At 47.0% G+C, this 15,425-nt stretch overlaps 1 protein-coding gene across 2 annotated transcripts in view; it reads left to right on the top strand.

Moving 5' to 3' along the window:
• AVL9 (AVL9 cell migration associated) overlaps nucleotides 1–11,080 on the top strand; it is a 44,049-nt gene extending 32,969 nt beyond the window's left edge. For both annotated transcript variants that reach the window (XM_079785510.1, XM_079785509.1), the window contains 4 exons: nucleotides 66–183; nucleotides 2,777–2,830; nucleotides 3,293–3,381; nucleotides 6,178–11,080. In XM_079785510.1, the coding sequence (XP_079641636.1) occupies nucleotides 66–183; nucleotides 2,777–2,830; nucleotides 3,293–3,381; nucleotides 6,178–6,293 (377 nt within the window). In that variant the 3' untranslated portion in view covers nucleotides 6,294–11,080. The remainder of the gene's footprint in view (nucleotides 1–65; nucleotides 184–2,776; nucleotides 2,831–3,292; nucleotides 3,382–6,177) is intronic.
• Nucleotides 11,081–15,425: the final 4,345 nt, after the last annotated feature.

Genomic DNA, 15,425 nt, shown 5'->3' with positions numbered 1-15,425 from the left:
GGTTGTTCATCTTCACACCCCTGACCGGCTACAGGGCAGCTCAGTTTCACACATTTACTTGACAGATAATGAAAAGGTGCTCGCCGACTACGGGACAGCCTTCGTGATGGCGTGGAAGAACACTCACAACTACAGGGTCTGGAACAGCAACCGACATCCAGCACTCGCGGAAATAAATCCGAAGTAAGCACATCCTCCAAGACTCATAGGTAGAGCACAGAACGATTCCTTTATTGCCCAGTATAAAGGAAACCCTATCCTACCCTGGCCGGTTTTGCTCATTGGTTACAGCATTGGCCCAAGCACTGAAGGGTTCAGTTTCTGGTCAAAGGCATGTATCTTGGTTGCAGGCTCCATCCCTGGCCCCAGTCTGGGCGCATGCAGGAGGCAACCAATCGCTATGTCTCTCTCTCACATCAATGTTTCTCTCTGTCTCTGTTTTTCTCTCTCTCTCTCCCTCTCCTCCCTCCCTTTCCACACATTCCCCGACAGGGGTGGGGATCCTGCAAACCAGGTATAAACCCTTGACCGGGAATTGAACCCTGGACCCCTTGGTCCAAGGGCTGATGCTCCAACCACTGAGCCAAACCGGCCAAGGCTACCACCATGTTATTTGGGAGCGAGGGTTAACTTAGCCAGACTGGGGGTACGATGACGTCTACAGGCTGAAAGGACATTCCCTCTCACACAGAAAATCCAGATGTTTATGTCACAGGAACTTGGGGAGCAACTGCACGAATGAGGTGTGGGGCAGGGTTGTGGGGAGCATGTCTGTTAAACTTTATATCACTTACCAACAGAAGTGACCAGGCTCAGCACCGATTTGAGTCAATGTAGTCATCATACTGAGCTAGAGCAGAAACCTGTATTGCCTTTTGAATGTGACGGAAACAGAATTAAAAGGCAAAACCATGTTAGTAGCATTAAATGAAAGGGCTAAGGGTTCGGAGTCTTCTCCCTCCCTGACCACCAGGTCTGTAGTCTGAAGAGTGAGGAGGAGAAGCAGATGTGAGCTTGTCTGCCGATGGCATTGCTGTGGCAGTGCTGGTGGGTGGGGTTTCCCGGGGTCCTCAGCGAGCATGTGGCCGGCGTCTCTTCCCCTGGGGCACCCTTAACCTGTCCAAAACGTTCGCCAGTCGCACATCTGCTCTAGCGGCCCGCAACCTGCACCAGCTCGGCAGGCTTCCTTACAAGTCCATAGAGGCTTAGCTGGAATAGGTTTTTAAAGACTGTAAAACAGTGCTTTTTAAAATGTGTAAGGAAATTGAGTTTATTTAGATTGAAGAGAAAGCAGAAGAAGGACCTGAAATATACCTGTAGGGAAATTGTGCAGATATGACAGTCAGCAGAGTTTCAACATGTTCCCCAAATTCAGTGGTAAGATGTGAGTTCTGGGAAAGCCTTTCTTCAACCCCCGGATCAGAAGGCAGTCCCCCGACTTCCCCTAATAAGCACCGGGCATGGTTCATCCTAAAACATCGCTTCCCAAGACTATCCAGAATGACTGAGTAATCTCTCAATGTTTTCAGTCTGGCTCAGGAATCCAGAAAAAAAGAGAAGTTATTAATATGCTTCATATGGACAATAAAGAAATTTGCCATTTGAAAAGCCAAAAGTGGCCTTCTGATAATTTGTATAATTTGCTATGGATTTCACTAGGGTCACTTTCTGTGTTAGACATTGACAGAGAGGCTCCTGAGTATGAGATAAGAGTTTGGATGCTTATTGATGCCTTTTATAGGGATCTTTGGTTATGTTGTCTGATTATATATATATATATACATATATATATATATATATATATATATATATATATATATATATATATTCACACTTTTTGCCTTTTGTATATTTTTAAGACCCATATTTTGAGCCGCTTTTCTAACAGAGAGTACAGATTTTACTGATCTCTCTACATCTTTGTCTCACCAATGGCACATGTTTATAAGATGGCCAGAATCAAGGTGCAGTCCATGGCCATGGCCTAAGTCACTGACTCCACCCTGACTGTCCTGGGCAGCTTTTTAAAAAATATATATATACACATATATGTATATATAAAAGCCTAAGCCACTGAACGACTAGTCGACTGGTCACTCTGAGCTCACTGACCACCAGGGGACAGACGCTCAACGCACAGGATCGGGCTCCCTCCTGTCTGGATCAGGCCTGCAGGGATTGGGCCAAAACCAGCTATCCAACATCCCCTGTGGGGTCTTGGATTGCAAGAGGGTGCAGGCCAGGCCGAGGGACCCCACCGGTGCACAAATCCATGCACCAGGCCTCTAGTGTATATATATTTATTGATTTCAGAGAGGAAGGGAGAGGGGGAGAGAGAAACATCAGTGATGAGAGAGAATCATTGATCGGCTGCCTCCTACACATCCCCTACTGGGGATCGAGCCCGTAACCCGGGCATGTGCCCTTGACCGGAATCAAACCCAGGACCCTTCAGTCTGCAGGCCAATGCTCTATCCACTGAGCCAAACGGGCTAGGGTTCTGGGAGCTTTTTAAAAAATGTTAATGCTTGGGCCCCACACCAACCAAATAAATCAACGTCACTAACACAACCCTCCCACCCCCAGCCTAGAAGAAACACCTATTTCCTGTGGAGGGAATAAGCTCAGAAAGGCTCCCCTCACTGCAGGCGGGGAGCTGGGGGCCGAGCCCCGTGGGTGTTACGCTCAGAGCGCCTTCCCTGATGCTCCCTGGGGTAACTGCTTTGTGGCTTTCCTGGTGGGACCCTCAGGTTCGAACTGGAACTTTGTTTTACAGCCACCCTTTCCAGGGCCAGTACTCGGTGTCCGACATGAAGCTACGGTTCTCACAGTGAGTATTTCGAGAATACTAGGACGGTTCTGACGGCTGAGCCTATGCCATGTGTGTCGTGGCTAATTGGGAATTGTTTTCCTGCACTTGGTAGACTTGGGCTTCAAATAGTAACCAAACACGCGCCTAGCAGCCTGTGGCTCAGCAGTGTGTGCGTCCCCGAGCGAAAACACTGCTGTCTCCCGGAGACCGGTGTGAACAAAGCGCCGGATTTGCCACTTTTATCCTGAAGTAACTTCGGCAAATCCTGTCGGGAGAGTTAGTCATTCATCTGCATGGGGTGTTTTTTTTTAGTATTTTACTGAAAATGCACATGCTTCATTAAATTAATTGATGGATAACCAATAACAATTTAGCTTCTTTTCTCAATAATACTCATTTGGGGGGGTGGTTATAGAGTGATGTGTGTGTGAGAGAGGAGGTTTATTTAAGTTGTATTTAACACTTCTTTCCTTCACTCAGTTCTGTTCAAAACAGTGAACGTGGCAAAAAAATTGGGAACGTCATGGTCACCACCAGCCGGAATGTTGTCCAGACAGGAAAAGCTGTTGGTAAGGCACCCCTTTGGCCAGGAACAGACGGCAATGATCACTCGTCTCCTCTGTGCTCTCAATGTGTTGTTGATAAAAGTGTAAAGCTGTAGAGGTCTGTGTATCACATAATAATACAAATAATTCCCATAGTCAAATACAGGGGTTTGTTTGTTGTTGGGTGTTTTTTTTTTAATTTTTGTCTTACTTGTTTAAAAAAATGTCATGGCACCAGATAATATCAGAGTTAAGCGAATTTTGCCACATCTGATGGGGAGTGACGGATTTTCTGATGAGTTCACTGTTCTGCTACCAAGATTCAAGCGTCCAGTGGAGTTTTCCTCCAGATCTGCCCATAGTCCTTTAAAAATAGTAGAGAGGGGGAAAAAAAAAATAGTAGAGAGGGGACATCACTATAGACCTTACAAAAATTAAAGGACTTTGTGAATAACTTTATGCCAATTTTTTGACAACTTAGATGAAATATACAAATTCTTTTGAAAGACTCAATTGAAATAGTCTTATCGACCAGTGACTCAATAAGAAATAGAAAATCTGGCCCTAGCCAGTTTGGTTCAGTGGATAGAGCATCGGCCTGGGGACTGAAGGGTCCCAGGTTCAACTGCAGTCAAGGGCACATGTCCTGGTTGTGGGCTCCATCCATGATTCTCTCTCATCATTGATATTTCTATCTCTTCCTCTCCCTTCTTCTCTGAAATTAATAAAAATATATTTAAAAAAGAAAATCTGAATAGCCCTATTACCTATTAAATAAATGGAATTAAATATTAAAAACCTTGCTGCAAGGTTTTTAATTTAATTCAGGCTCAGATGGCTTTACCTACAAGACTTCTCAAACATTTGAGGAATTATATTGACTTTATACAAACTCTTTCGAAAAGTGGTGGATGAGGCAATACTCCCTGACTCGTTCAGTGAGGGCAGCACCCCAGCTACCAAAGCCAGACAAGGGGGGTGCTGAACACCCGCTTCTGCTCCCAGCACTTTTTATATAAAAGTTTTGAAGATTGTTTCATGTCCATTCTAAAGAAATTCTTTGTCCCTTCTTTTCTATATTACTCCTTTTTATTTTTATATAATTTCAAACTTAAAGAAGTGGTGCAACACTGTACAAGGAACTCCTAATGATCTCCGATTCACCAATTATTTACATTTGCTGTGTCACATCAATATGTAAAAATAGAGCCCATCCTTACTTAGCTCCTGAGAGAGGTTGACTAATCCTCGTTGAACACAGTTCAGGAGCCCCAGACCTGAGTGATCCCTGTGCAGGGTCCTCATTGTTCTAACGTCTGAACACCTACTCGTCTTAGAAGACAAACACGGAGCCCTGGCCAGTCTGGCTCAGTTGGTTGAGCGTTGCACATGCCCCGGTTGTGGGCCCAATCCCCAGTAGAGGTGCAGGAAGCAGCTGATCAATGGTTCTCTCTCATTGATGTTTCTCTCTCTCTATCGTTTCCTCTCTCTCTCTCAAATCAATAAAAACATATTTAAAAATAAATAAAAGAAGGCAAACATGGAGCACACAGACCTCTCACTAGGTTCATTTTGTTACAAGGGAATGGAATTAGATATATTAGCATTTCCTTCCATACAACATTATGCATTTGACTTATTTTTAATTCTCATTTTTTAGTAGAAAAATCCCACTTCATCATAGGTTTATGAGTCAATTGTCAATTTTTAGTGATGCTGCAGCTGATGTGTAAATTCTAAGGTCAGTTTTCCTCGTCCGCTCCCCCATCTCCAAGGATAGTGGGAGTATGTGCTGCAACTTAATAATTTCACTTGAGCGTCAACTTCTGAGATAATGTTCTTTAAAACAAAACAGGCCCGAGGCAGATTGGGCTCTGGGTGTCTTCATTTATTTATTTATTTATTAAAATATATTTTATTGATTTTTTACAGAGAGGAAGGGAGAGGGATAGAGAGTTAGAAACATCGATGAGAGAGAAACACTGATCAGCTGCCTCCTGCACAACTCCCTACTGGGAATGTGCCCACAACCAAGGTACATGCCCTTGACCAGAACCGAACCTGGGCCCTTCAGTCCACAGGCCGACGCTCTATCCACTGAGCCAAACCAGTCAGGGCTGGGTGTCGTCACTTAATGCAATGTCTGTTTTGATGACAAGCAAACTTCCTACAGCGGCCCCACCACGCTTCCTGTGCGTGTGGTATCAGCGATCAGCTCGGATTTAGGGGACAGAGAGCAGCAAGTAGGGCTGTTTCAGTGCTCAGTGTGGTCCTGACGCACAACCAATGCTGAGAACCACTGGCCAAGCACAGCGGGGACTAAGGAGAGAGTTTGCTGGGTGCCTTCGTGATGCTTAGAAGCTGGTAGGCTCTCCCACCCAGAAATTGTTCAGTCTCCTATTCGACAAGCATGGAAAGGGATTGTTTTTTGTTTTGTTTTGTTTTTTTAAAAATATATTTTTATTGATTTCAGAGAGGAAGGGAGAGAGAGAAACACCAATGATGAGAATCATTGATTGGCTACCTCCTGCACACTCCCCACTGGGGATCGAGCCCGCAACCCCAGGCATGCGCCCTTGACCGGAATCGAACCTGGGACCCTTTGGTCCGCAGGCCAATGCTCTATCCACTGAGCCAAACCAGCTAGGGCAGCAAGGGATTGTTTTGAAACTAGAAATTTAAATGGCATGTTAGTAATCGTTAACACATTGATGCGTTACCGTAAATTGACATTTATTCATCAGCATCGGTCCTTCTTTCACTGCCTCTTAACAAAAGTGAAGGCGCTTTTCCTTTTGTTTCTCCCTCCTTCCCTTCCAGGCCAGTCCGTGGGAGGAGCTCTTTCCAGCGCCAAGACAGCCATGTCCTCCTGGCTTTCCACCTTCACCAGCTCCACCCCCCAGAGCCTCCCGGAGCCGCCCGGCGGGAAGCCCTGAGCGGCCGGCGCTCCCTGAGTGTGAAGGGTCCCCTGTCCGTGTGCTGCTCCCAGGCTGCTCTCCATCAGCCACAGGCCCGCAGCCGGGGACCACACGTCGCACTGTTTACATGGATGGCCGCGGTCGCCCTCTGTCTGAACGGATGTCGCAGGATGCTGAAAAGATGCAATCACAGCCACAGCGGGGATGGCTCTCCAGGTTGGGGTTTGAATCGACTCCTTTTATTTCCGTCTGAGCCTGATCCAAACACGCCGTGTCCCTGCTAACGGTATTTCCCGTTCTGACCGTGTACACTTGTTTACTTTAGGAAAGTTTTTACGTATGTACATTTTGTTCTGTTTCACTATTTGAATAGTTGGATGATCATTGTAATTTATTAGTGTTAAAATTGTTGTAATGGTATTTTAATTTCTCTAAAGTTGGCCCTAAAATATGCTTATAAAGTTAAGGGCCCGTACTACCCAGCCCTTGGTTATCATTATTTTTGCTGAGTTCTATGAGGATTTTTTTTTTTTTTTGGTTGGTTTTCTACCGACAAACTATCAATTCGCTTCCTCCCGGAAAGGTGGAAGTCCCGGGCGTGGGTTCCGAGGATGCTTGTTGGCTTCCTGTGTGGTGTGTTCTTTCCCAGCCCGAACCCTGGCGCTGAGGCCCAGGGAGTGCCGTGTGCTCTTCTTCTCTCCCGATTGTCCAGGCAGCTGTGCAGAGGAACAGCAGGGTAACGGACCCGTGGGGTTGGAGCAGTTGAACATGAATCTGTATTTAGGGCAAGACTTTAGAAAACCTAGGTATTCGTTCTGTCGACTCTAGTCATGTTGTAACCTCTTACAAGCATTTTTAATCCAAGGTTTGTGCCTTCTATTTCTTCTTTCGAACAGTTTCCATTGGGTGTTTACAGACCTGACGTTTTTTCTTAGTCTTATTCTTCGAAAGCTTTTCGAGGCGCTTGGCTTTCCTACTTCCCTGGTGGAAAATCCTGGAATCAAGCCCATCTAAAAGAATTTTTCAAAGGAAAGCAAGATGATCTGTAAATAGTAAATAGAAATCTCACCTTAGCTCACATTTTAGGAAAGCAAGAAGCAGGACAAGAAAACCACAGCCGTGACATCAGTCCTGCTTCATCAAAGGACACCTGGTTTCATTTCAGACATGTGCACGTATGTGCCGTGTGCCGCAGAGTTTTACACACCTGGACTTCATGTCTGCCACGCTCAGCTCTCGTTTGCTTTCCGTGGGGACATGGGATGGGTGTTCTCAGGGAGTACGTACAGGGGACAGATTGCTTTCTCAATAACAAAGGATACTTGGAAAATACATAGTGAGCATACCTACATATGATATAAAGAGTATTGGGAAAAGCAGGGGGCCTGAGGAAGGATGGCACTCCGTTATGTTTGACTTACCCCTTAGGAAATGTTTATGCCTTGTAAGTCCTCCTAGGGCATGTGAAATGGTCATAGGACATAATCCGAATGTCCCTAAATTTTCCAGCTTGTGTTTCAACACAAGTTCAGCAAATCTAAAAGCATACTTCCATTTGACATGGGGTGATGAACACACAATGCAATATACAGGTGATGTGTTATAGAATTGTACACTTGAAACCTATAGAATTTTATTAACCAATGTCACCCCAATAAATGCAATAAAAGTTTAAAAATAAAGTGTTTCATTAAAAAAAATTCAGTGATGATAATTTAAAGGGCTTATTGTGAAAACTCCATTAATTCCACTTCTGCTAGGAAAGCTTACCTTCTCAGGAAATAGTACAGAAGAGAAGTAAAACCAACAAACCCTTAAAAGGTACTTGAATCAGCGTGGGGCTGAGATTATGAAGAATCGCTCCTCACATCACGTCTTGTTTCCCGAGGCTGCATCGTTGGTTGGAGAGACAGGGTATTGGTGCAGGCTTTTCCCTCTCAACGGAAACTCGCCGGGAGGAGCTTCGCAGCCGCGGGCTCGTCCTCGCTGTATGGTTTGTGTGATTGGCTCAGTTCCCACCTCTCGCTCTCCAAAAGCGGCCAGCCACCTTTGGAATCCCACTGAAATACAGGTAGTCACATGGAATCTAACTTTGTCTAGTACCACGTGTTCCCCCTTTGATATCCACCTTCAGTGAACTTTCTGTTAATGCTTCCAGTTAAGAGTTCAAAGTGGCCATTTCACGAGCTTTCAACCTAAAATGAATATTGCGGAGGATAGAACTGTTGTTGTAGAAACGGTCAAAAGACCGTCCTCTTTCCTTCAGGTTCTCGGGGGCACGGGGGTTTTCAGGGAGCGGGGGCTGTACGTTGTGGGCAGGGGCCTGGGACAGCCAGCACACTCGTCCTGTGCTTGGGGCTCGGGCCGCAGGCTCCAGCCCAGACGCAGTAACCTCCCTTCAGTCACCGGCTCTGTGAGCCATAGGAGCCGACACCCGGCCATCTTTCGGACATGTGGCTGGGAAGGGTGTGTGTTTGGGTTGGCCGTGCTTAAGAACCGAGTATATGTAAGGAGGCCCGAGGGAACTCGGCCAGCCAGGCCTTTGCCAGCTGTGCCAAGCACACAGGCTGCATCTGTAGCTTGGTGGTGGCCTCACTGTCCAGGTGCCTGCAGAGTGGTGTTCGGGGAAAGTCCTGGCATACTTCGGTTCCTGCGAGGCACTGTGATGGCAGTGACATAGGCAGGGAAAATACGAGTTGAAGCGACTGTGTCTTGGACTCGGTGAACAGGGAAAGTTGCATGAAAGGCTTAGAGTTACTTGGCATTTGTATTTGGTTCTTATAACCAGTATGGATAGTCTGTTTCCAAATCCATTAGTGATCTCTCCGCCCCCACGCCTTAAAACAATCCCCATCTCCTTTTTGCTTTAAGAAACGTGGCAGCTGGTCAAGCTGGTGTGGCTCAGTGGTTGAGCGTAGACCTGTAAACCAGGAGGTCACGGTTGCATTCCGGTCAGGGCACATGCCCAGGTTGCCAGCTAGATCCCCAGTAGGGAGCGTGCACGAGGCAGCCAATCAGTGAGTCTCTCATCATTGATGTTTCTCTCCCTCCCTCTCTGAAATCAATTAAAATATATTTTAAAAAAGAAACATGGCAGCAATATCCTTGGGCAGCAAACCAGACTGTATGGCGTGATTTCCACAACCTTACCTTGCTTTCCGAGTTCTATATTAAGCGTTGAACTTTTTTTTGAGAATAATTTAGTTTGGAAAGGCTAGGAGAAAAGCAAATTAGGAAGAGAGAGAAGTGAGAAGTCTTCGCAAGGTTGAGGAGCAAGGTACTAAAACATCTGGATGGAAGTATTTTGAGAGCAGTGTTTTCTATGCTAAATGTTATAAGAATTCTTTTACAGAGAAGTTAACACCTTAATCTGCTGGTGACAAGTTTAAAAGGAAGCTGTAAGGTTATCTTCCTGGCAGGCAGGTTTTGTGTTTATTTTGTGGAAGTTACAGCCAGTGGCCCTGCTCCCTCCTGGCCGGGTGATGCATGGAGGAGGCGGGAGGGGGCGGGGGAGGGGGTCCTCATCTCTGTACGAGGCCAACGGACGGATCCCCAACCTCTTGTATCGCTTCAGCAGTGTGGGAAAGTAGCCTGTGCAGACGGTAGCTGCTAACTGGTGCCTGCTATTTTATCAGGGTTTGGTCGGGACTTGGAATGGCATCCACATTTGAACGTTTGAACATTTGCATGAAATCCCCCCCCCGCCCCCCGCTTCTTTGGCCAGAGGCGGCTCAGCGTGCGTGGCCTTTCCCCCAGTTCTGTGGCCGCCTTTCCGCGTGACAGAGACCGCAAGCCTGGTTTCTGGAAGGTGATGGTCATGCCCTGGAGTGCAAGGTGCCGCTAGCAGGTTTCTCGTGGCAAGTCTTTGAACTTCGGGAACATTGCGATTGTCTTTTCATCATTTCCAACATTCCATGCATAGTTGTCAAGGACAAAGAAAAGGAATGTAGATTTTTGTTCTTTCCATGTAAATAACTTTGTACAGGTGACTTCCTGCTTTCACATGGAGACGAAATGAGGTCCCTTGTATTGTAACTCCAAAATTAAAAGATCGTGCACGTATAAGGGGTTGAATATATTTTGTAAAACTAATGCATTTGTATTTCTGTGCTGTTCTAAAGTTTACCTTTTTACTTCTATTAATTGAAGATATAGAAACTATATATTTAAATCATATAAATGGGACACAATTTAGGGGGTTTTCCAATCTTATTTTTCATCAGCTTCTCACACACACAGTATGCTGCTCAAACTTTGTGTGTGTGTGTGTGTGTGTGTGTGTGTAACATGAACATTTGAACATTTCAGTCAGGTACTGAGCCAGAGAAGGTAATTGAAGTTTTTAGAAAGCTTCTGTGTTTAGAACATACTTTGTTTGCTTGAAACATGAATGACTTAGAGCTGGAAAAATAGGATCAAGACTTACCTGTTTCAGGGCACTCGGTCATGGGCTCCTCCATGTAGGAAGCTTTTGATTAACAAGTTGGTAAAGGGTCAGGTGCTCACAAAAATAGTTTCAAGGTTTGCGAGCCCAGGCTTCCCACAAACCCTTTCTAGGGAAGTTTAGCTTAGAAATCTTAGAAAGTTCTCCAAGGAGGTTTAGCTGTGGCACGTGTTTGATCCAAAAGGTAGCTTTTCTCTTCGCTCCAGTAAGATTTATCATTTGTAGCAGTTCTTTGTTTCTATTGTCATTTATTTAAAAAGAAATGTTAAAAATTATAAATCGCGTCTAATCATACTGAATTGTAAAACTCCTACTGTATCTTTATTTGAAAGAAAAATGAGAATAAAATTATCCAGTTTGTCCTGCATACAGTCGTACTTGACCTGTCTTCCGAGAAGTCCCCTTCCGGTGGCGGGGGCGGGGGGGGGGGGGAACTCTGGCCTGCTTCCCCCTGGACAGCAGCGCCAGCTTCCGAAGGGAGCAGCAGACGGAATGGCCCAGAGGACCCGAGGCTGATCCCAGCCCCCTGTGCACATTTCTCAGGTTTACACATGGGATTATGTACCTCTTAGACCTTTTTAGTGCATGCCAACTTGTTGTTCGAAGTGGTGCTACCCTTGTGCCCTCCCACCAGCATGGCCTCAGAAAGCATTGCTCCACATGGTCTCCGATGCTTTGGTATCACCGGGAATTTAAGTTGGAGCTGACCAGGTGCGGGTGAAGTATCTCATCGTGAGTTTCAATTTGCATCTCCTGGAGCAGCGGTCACCAACTGGTGGCCCGTGAGGTCCGAAAGGTTGGCGACCACTGTCCTGGAGTACTAACGAGGTTGAGTCCTTTTTTGTTTATTTACTGACCACTTTATGAAATGCCTGTTGAAGTCTTTTACCTATTTTTCTATTGGGTTGTCTGTTTCTTATTTGCTTCCGTTTTTACTTTATGGGTATGTATATATTTTTCTGTGGATACTATTTCTTTGTTACTTATGTGTGTTCCAAATACCTCACTCTGTGACATCTTCATTCTCGATGATGTCTTTCGATGAGCAGAGTTCTTGATGTAGTCAAATTTATCTTTCCTCGTATGGTGAGAAGGAACCCTTCTCTACCTCACGGTCATGAGGATATTCTCTATAATCTTCTGGAAGTTTCTCCGTTGGCCCTTCACATTTAGGATTTTATCCACCTGGAATTTCTTTTGTAGAATGCTGTAGAATAGGGGTCAGGTTTCTACTCCCCGCCCATCTCCCATCCCTGCCCCACAATATGGCTAGAAAGTTTGGGCACTTCCTGCAAAGACATTTTAACACAAAATATGGGGAGAGCATAGGGTCAGGGTAAAGGAGGATCCTTCTCATCAAACAATGAACTGAATTGTACCAGTTTTGTTTTTCTCATTTTGTTTCGGGGCCTGTGCAAAGCATTTCCTCAGCACCAGTTCGTGGAGATGGACGGAGGAACCCTGTGTTTTTGACTCTGAAGGGCTGACGTTCCCCGAGTCTCACCATCACACAAATGCCCAGTGTCCTAGACCTGCCCGAGGCAGCCACAAACCCCGAGGACTTGAACACTGCGCCTCAGGCCCACACTGGCCTCAGACACCCAGGATTTTCACATCTCTGGCTACTTCCCCTGGGAAGTCGCTCTTAAGACGAACCCAGGTCCCTCACTGCATTTGAAGCCCTTCCTCTCCCAGTGGGGTTCTTGGTGCCTACTATGTACACGCACAGTAGGCACTCCACACACAGTTCCTGGTGCTTGCTGTTCAGCAGGAGGAGACGGACAGTTACCACAGCGGGCGAAGGGGGCCAGGTCAAGGGTAAGCCAGGGTGTGTCCAGCCACATCATGGTGGTCAGTTTCTTGACAGAGATGAGTAGATGACTCTTCCCTGGGAGCCTAAGCTGAGACCAGAGTCTAGGTGATAGTTTAGGGGTGAAGTGGGGGAGGGGGAGAGTTTGTAAGAGAGGAAGGCCGTTAGGACCTAGGAGAGCAGCACAGGCAGGGACTGGGAGCAGCGAGAGTTCTTCGGTGTGGCCGGAATGTAAATGGCAAGGAGGGATGGGCAAGACATGAGGCTGGGAAATAAGGCCACGTCAGGATGGGGGGTCCCTGCCGGCCTGACCAGGGGGCATGGACCTGATCTAAAAGGCAAGAGGAGCCTCTGGAGGGCTTCCCGCAGGTAAGTGGCCGTCTGGGTGCTGCGTTTTAGGAAGTCCGTAACGGGTTGGGCATCAGTGCACCTGCGTGGCCCTAAGCTGTAAATTCAGTGACGTTTCTCCAAACCCAACGGGCCGCCCCGTTCCCTTCCTCCAGGGCCCAATCACAGCTCTCCACGACTTGAGGTCGCATTGGTCTCCAACAAAACTCGGCCCTCAGTCCAAAACCCGCTGCCATGAGGACCTGTTTCCCTTGGGTCTCGCCAGAGGTTAGGTTAGGGCAGTGGTCGGCAACCCGCGGCTCGCGAGCCACATGCGGCTCTTTGGCCCCTTGAGTGTGGCTCTTCCACAAAATACCACGGCCTGGGCGAGTCTGTTTTGAAGAAGTGGCGTTAGAAGAAGTTTAAGTTTAAAAAATTTGGCTCTCGCCAAAACCGGTTTGGCTCAGTGGATAGAGCGTCGGCCTGTGGACTCAAGGGTCCCAGGTTCGATTCCGGTCAAGGGCATGTACCTTGGTTGCGGGCACATCCCCAGTAGGGGGTGTGCAAGAGGCAGCTGATCGATGTTTCTCTCTCATCAATGTTTCTAACTATCTATCCCTCTCTCTTCCTCTCTGTAAAAAAATCAATAAAATATATATATATATATAAAAATTGGGCTCTCAAAAGAAATTTCAATCGTTGTACTGTTGATATTTGGCTCTGTTGACTAATGAGTTTGCCGACCACTGGACTAATGAGTTTGCCCACCACTGGGTTAGGGGGCTGGTCAATGAGAAGCAACTGTGATGCGATTGTGGGCGATGCCGGGAGAGGCCTCGGCTGGAGGACACTTGATCATCGAACTTACTCTTCCTGGCAAAGTGGAGACCCAAGAGACGGAGCCCCCCGGGCTGTGTTGATTTGTTTAAACTTGGGTAAAACTCACTTTTTCTTCATGTAGTTTACAAGCAGGAAGGCCGTAGCTGTGCATTGGAGAAGTCCACTGGCAGCTGACATCTGGGTTTTCATCTGTATTTCACCTCCTCCATGGGATTTTTTTTTTCCTGATAAACTTTACCCTAGGAGCCCGGTGTCGTTGGCTCTGGGGATGGCGAGGTCCAGTCGGCGAGGGGAGGACTCGAACAGGAGCCTTTCCGGCCGCCCTCCTGGCTGTGCCCTAGAACACAGTCACTCGGCTGCACTTCCTAGAAACCGCGGAGACAGGCGTGACACTGTCCCACCCTCGGTGGCAGCGATCCTGAATCGCCTCTTTGTACAAGACCATCCCGTGGGCACCGAAGCCTCCGAGCCCTCCTCGGTAGGTCATGCCCCGAACGCCCTCCAAGTGGAAATGCCCAGCTAAAGTTCTAACAGGTGAAGACAGAGAAGGAGGATTTGTTGTTGTTGTTGTGAATCCTTACCCGAGGATACTTTCCCATTGATTTTTAGAGAGAAGGGAGGGGGAGACACAGAGAGAGAAACATCATTGTGAGACACACATCGATTGGTGGCATCCCACATGCGCTTGGAACAAGGCCGGGGATCAAGCCTCCAACCAAGGTACATGCTCTTGACCGGAATTAAAGGGGGAGAAAGGGCAAGTTTTATACGATGAGAATCATTGATTGGCTGCCTCCTGCACACCCTGCACTGGGGACCAAGCCCACAACTCCCACATGTGCCCTTGACTGGAATCGAACCTGGGAGCAGGCTGATGCTCTATCCACTGAGCCAAACCATCTAGGGCTATTTTTCATTCTTTATATTAACAACAAAATCAAACGAATTTCTAGCAGATGTGTAGGCTATGGAGGATCACAATACCATGAACACTTCCCACCCTACTCAGGACGGTGCCTCTGATCCTCCGAGTTAGGAAAGGGACAGGAAGAGGAGACAAGACACGCAGAGGGCACACCTCGGACTCCTCCTCGGGCTCCTAGTCCACTCACTACCTCAGTCCCCTCGTTTACTAGGACGTTTCTGTGTACGGAGAACCCCAAAAGGTGAACGCAGAGTATAGTCCTAGATTGCCGTGTGACCTTGGGCAGGTCACATAAAAGAACTCTCTGAGCCCGTGTTCTGAATTAAATAAGGAAGGCAGATTAGAGGTTTCCAAAGGCCCTCTTTGATGGGCAACTGCTCAGATCAAATCCTGTCCCAGATGAGTAAGTCTTCTCTGGTGGAGAGGAACCGCCCCCTACACCTGACCACTGATTGGCTACTGCCTTGTTCAGGCCTCTGGGACGGGCTCACCTGTACTGTGTCAACTCCCACGCTCTGATGGGAGTTTTTTGAGTGTTTGAATGTTGAGCTAACTAACACTTGTTTCACTGCTTCAAGAGAGAGATGCATTTCTAAGAAGCATGGTCAATAAAGCAGGAGTGGACATTTTTATGGCCCTTAACCTTAATCAGGAGAGCATCGTGATTCCATCCAAAAGGAGGAGAAAGCTCTGTGCATGGAGTTCTCTGTCAAGGCATTTTTTATGACACTAAATACTGAGAAAGTGGGGCCAATCAACAGACAAGGGCTAGTCTGGAGACTCAGGTGCAACACTCCTACGTAT

Source organism: Cnephaeus nilssonii (genome assembly GCF_951640355.1).
Source record: "Cnephaeus nilssonii genome assembly, chromosome: 12".
Lineage (NCBI taxonomy): Eukaryota > Metazoa > Chordata > Mammalia > Chiroptera > Vespertilionidae > Cnephaeus > Cnephaeus nilssonii.
This window is presented reverse-complemented; position numbering and strand designations above follow the sequence as displayed.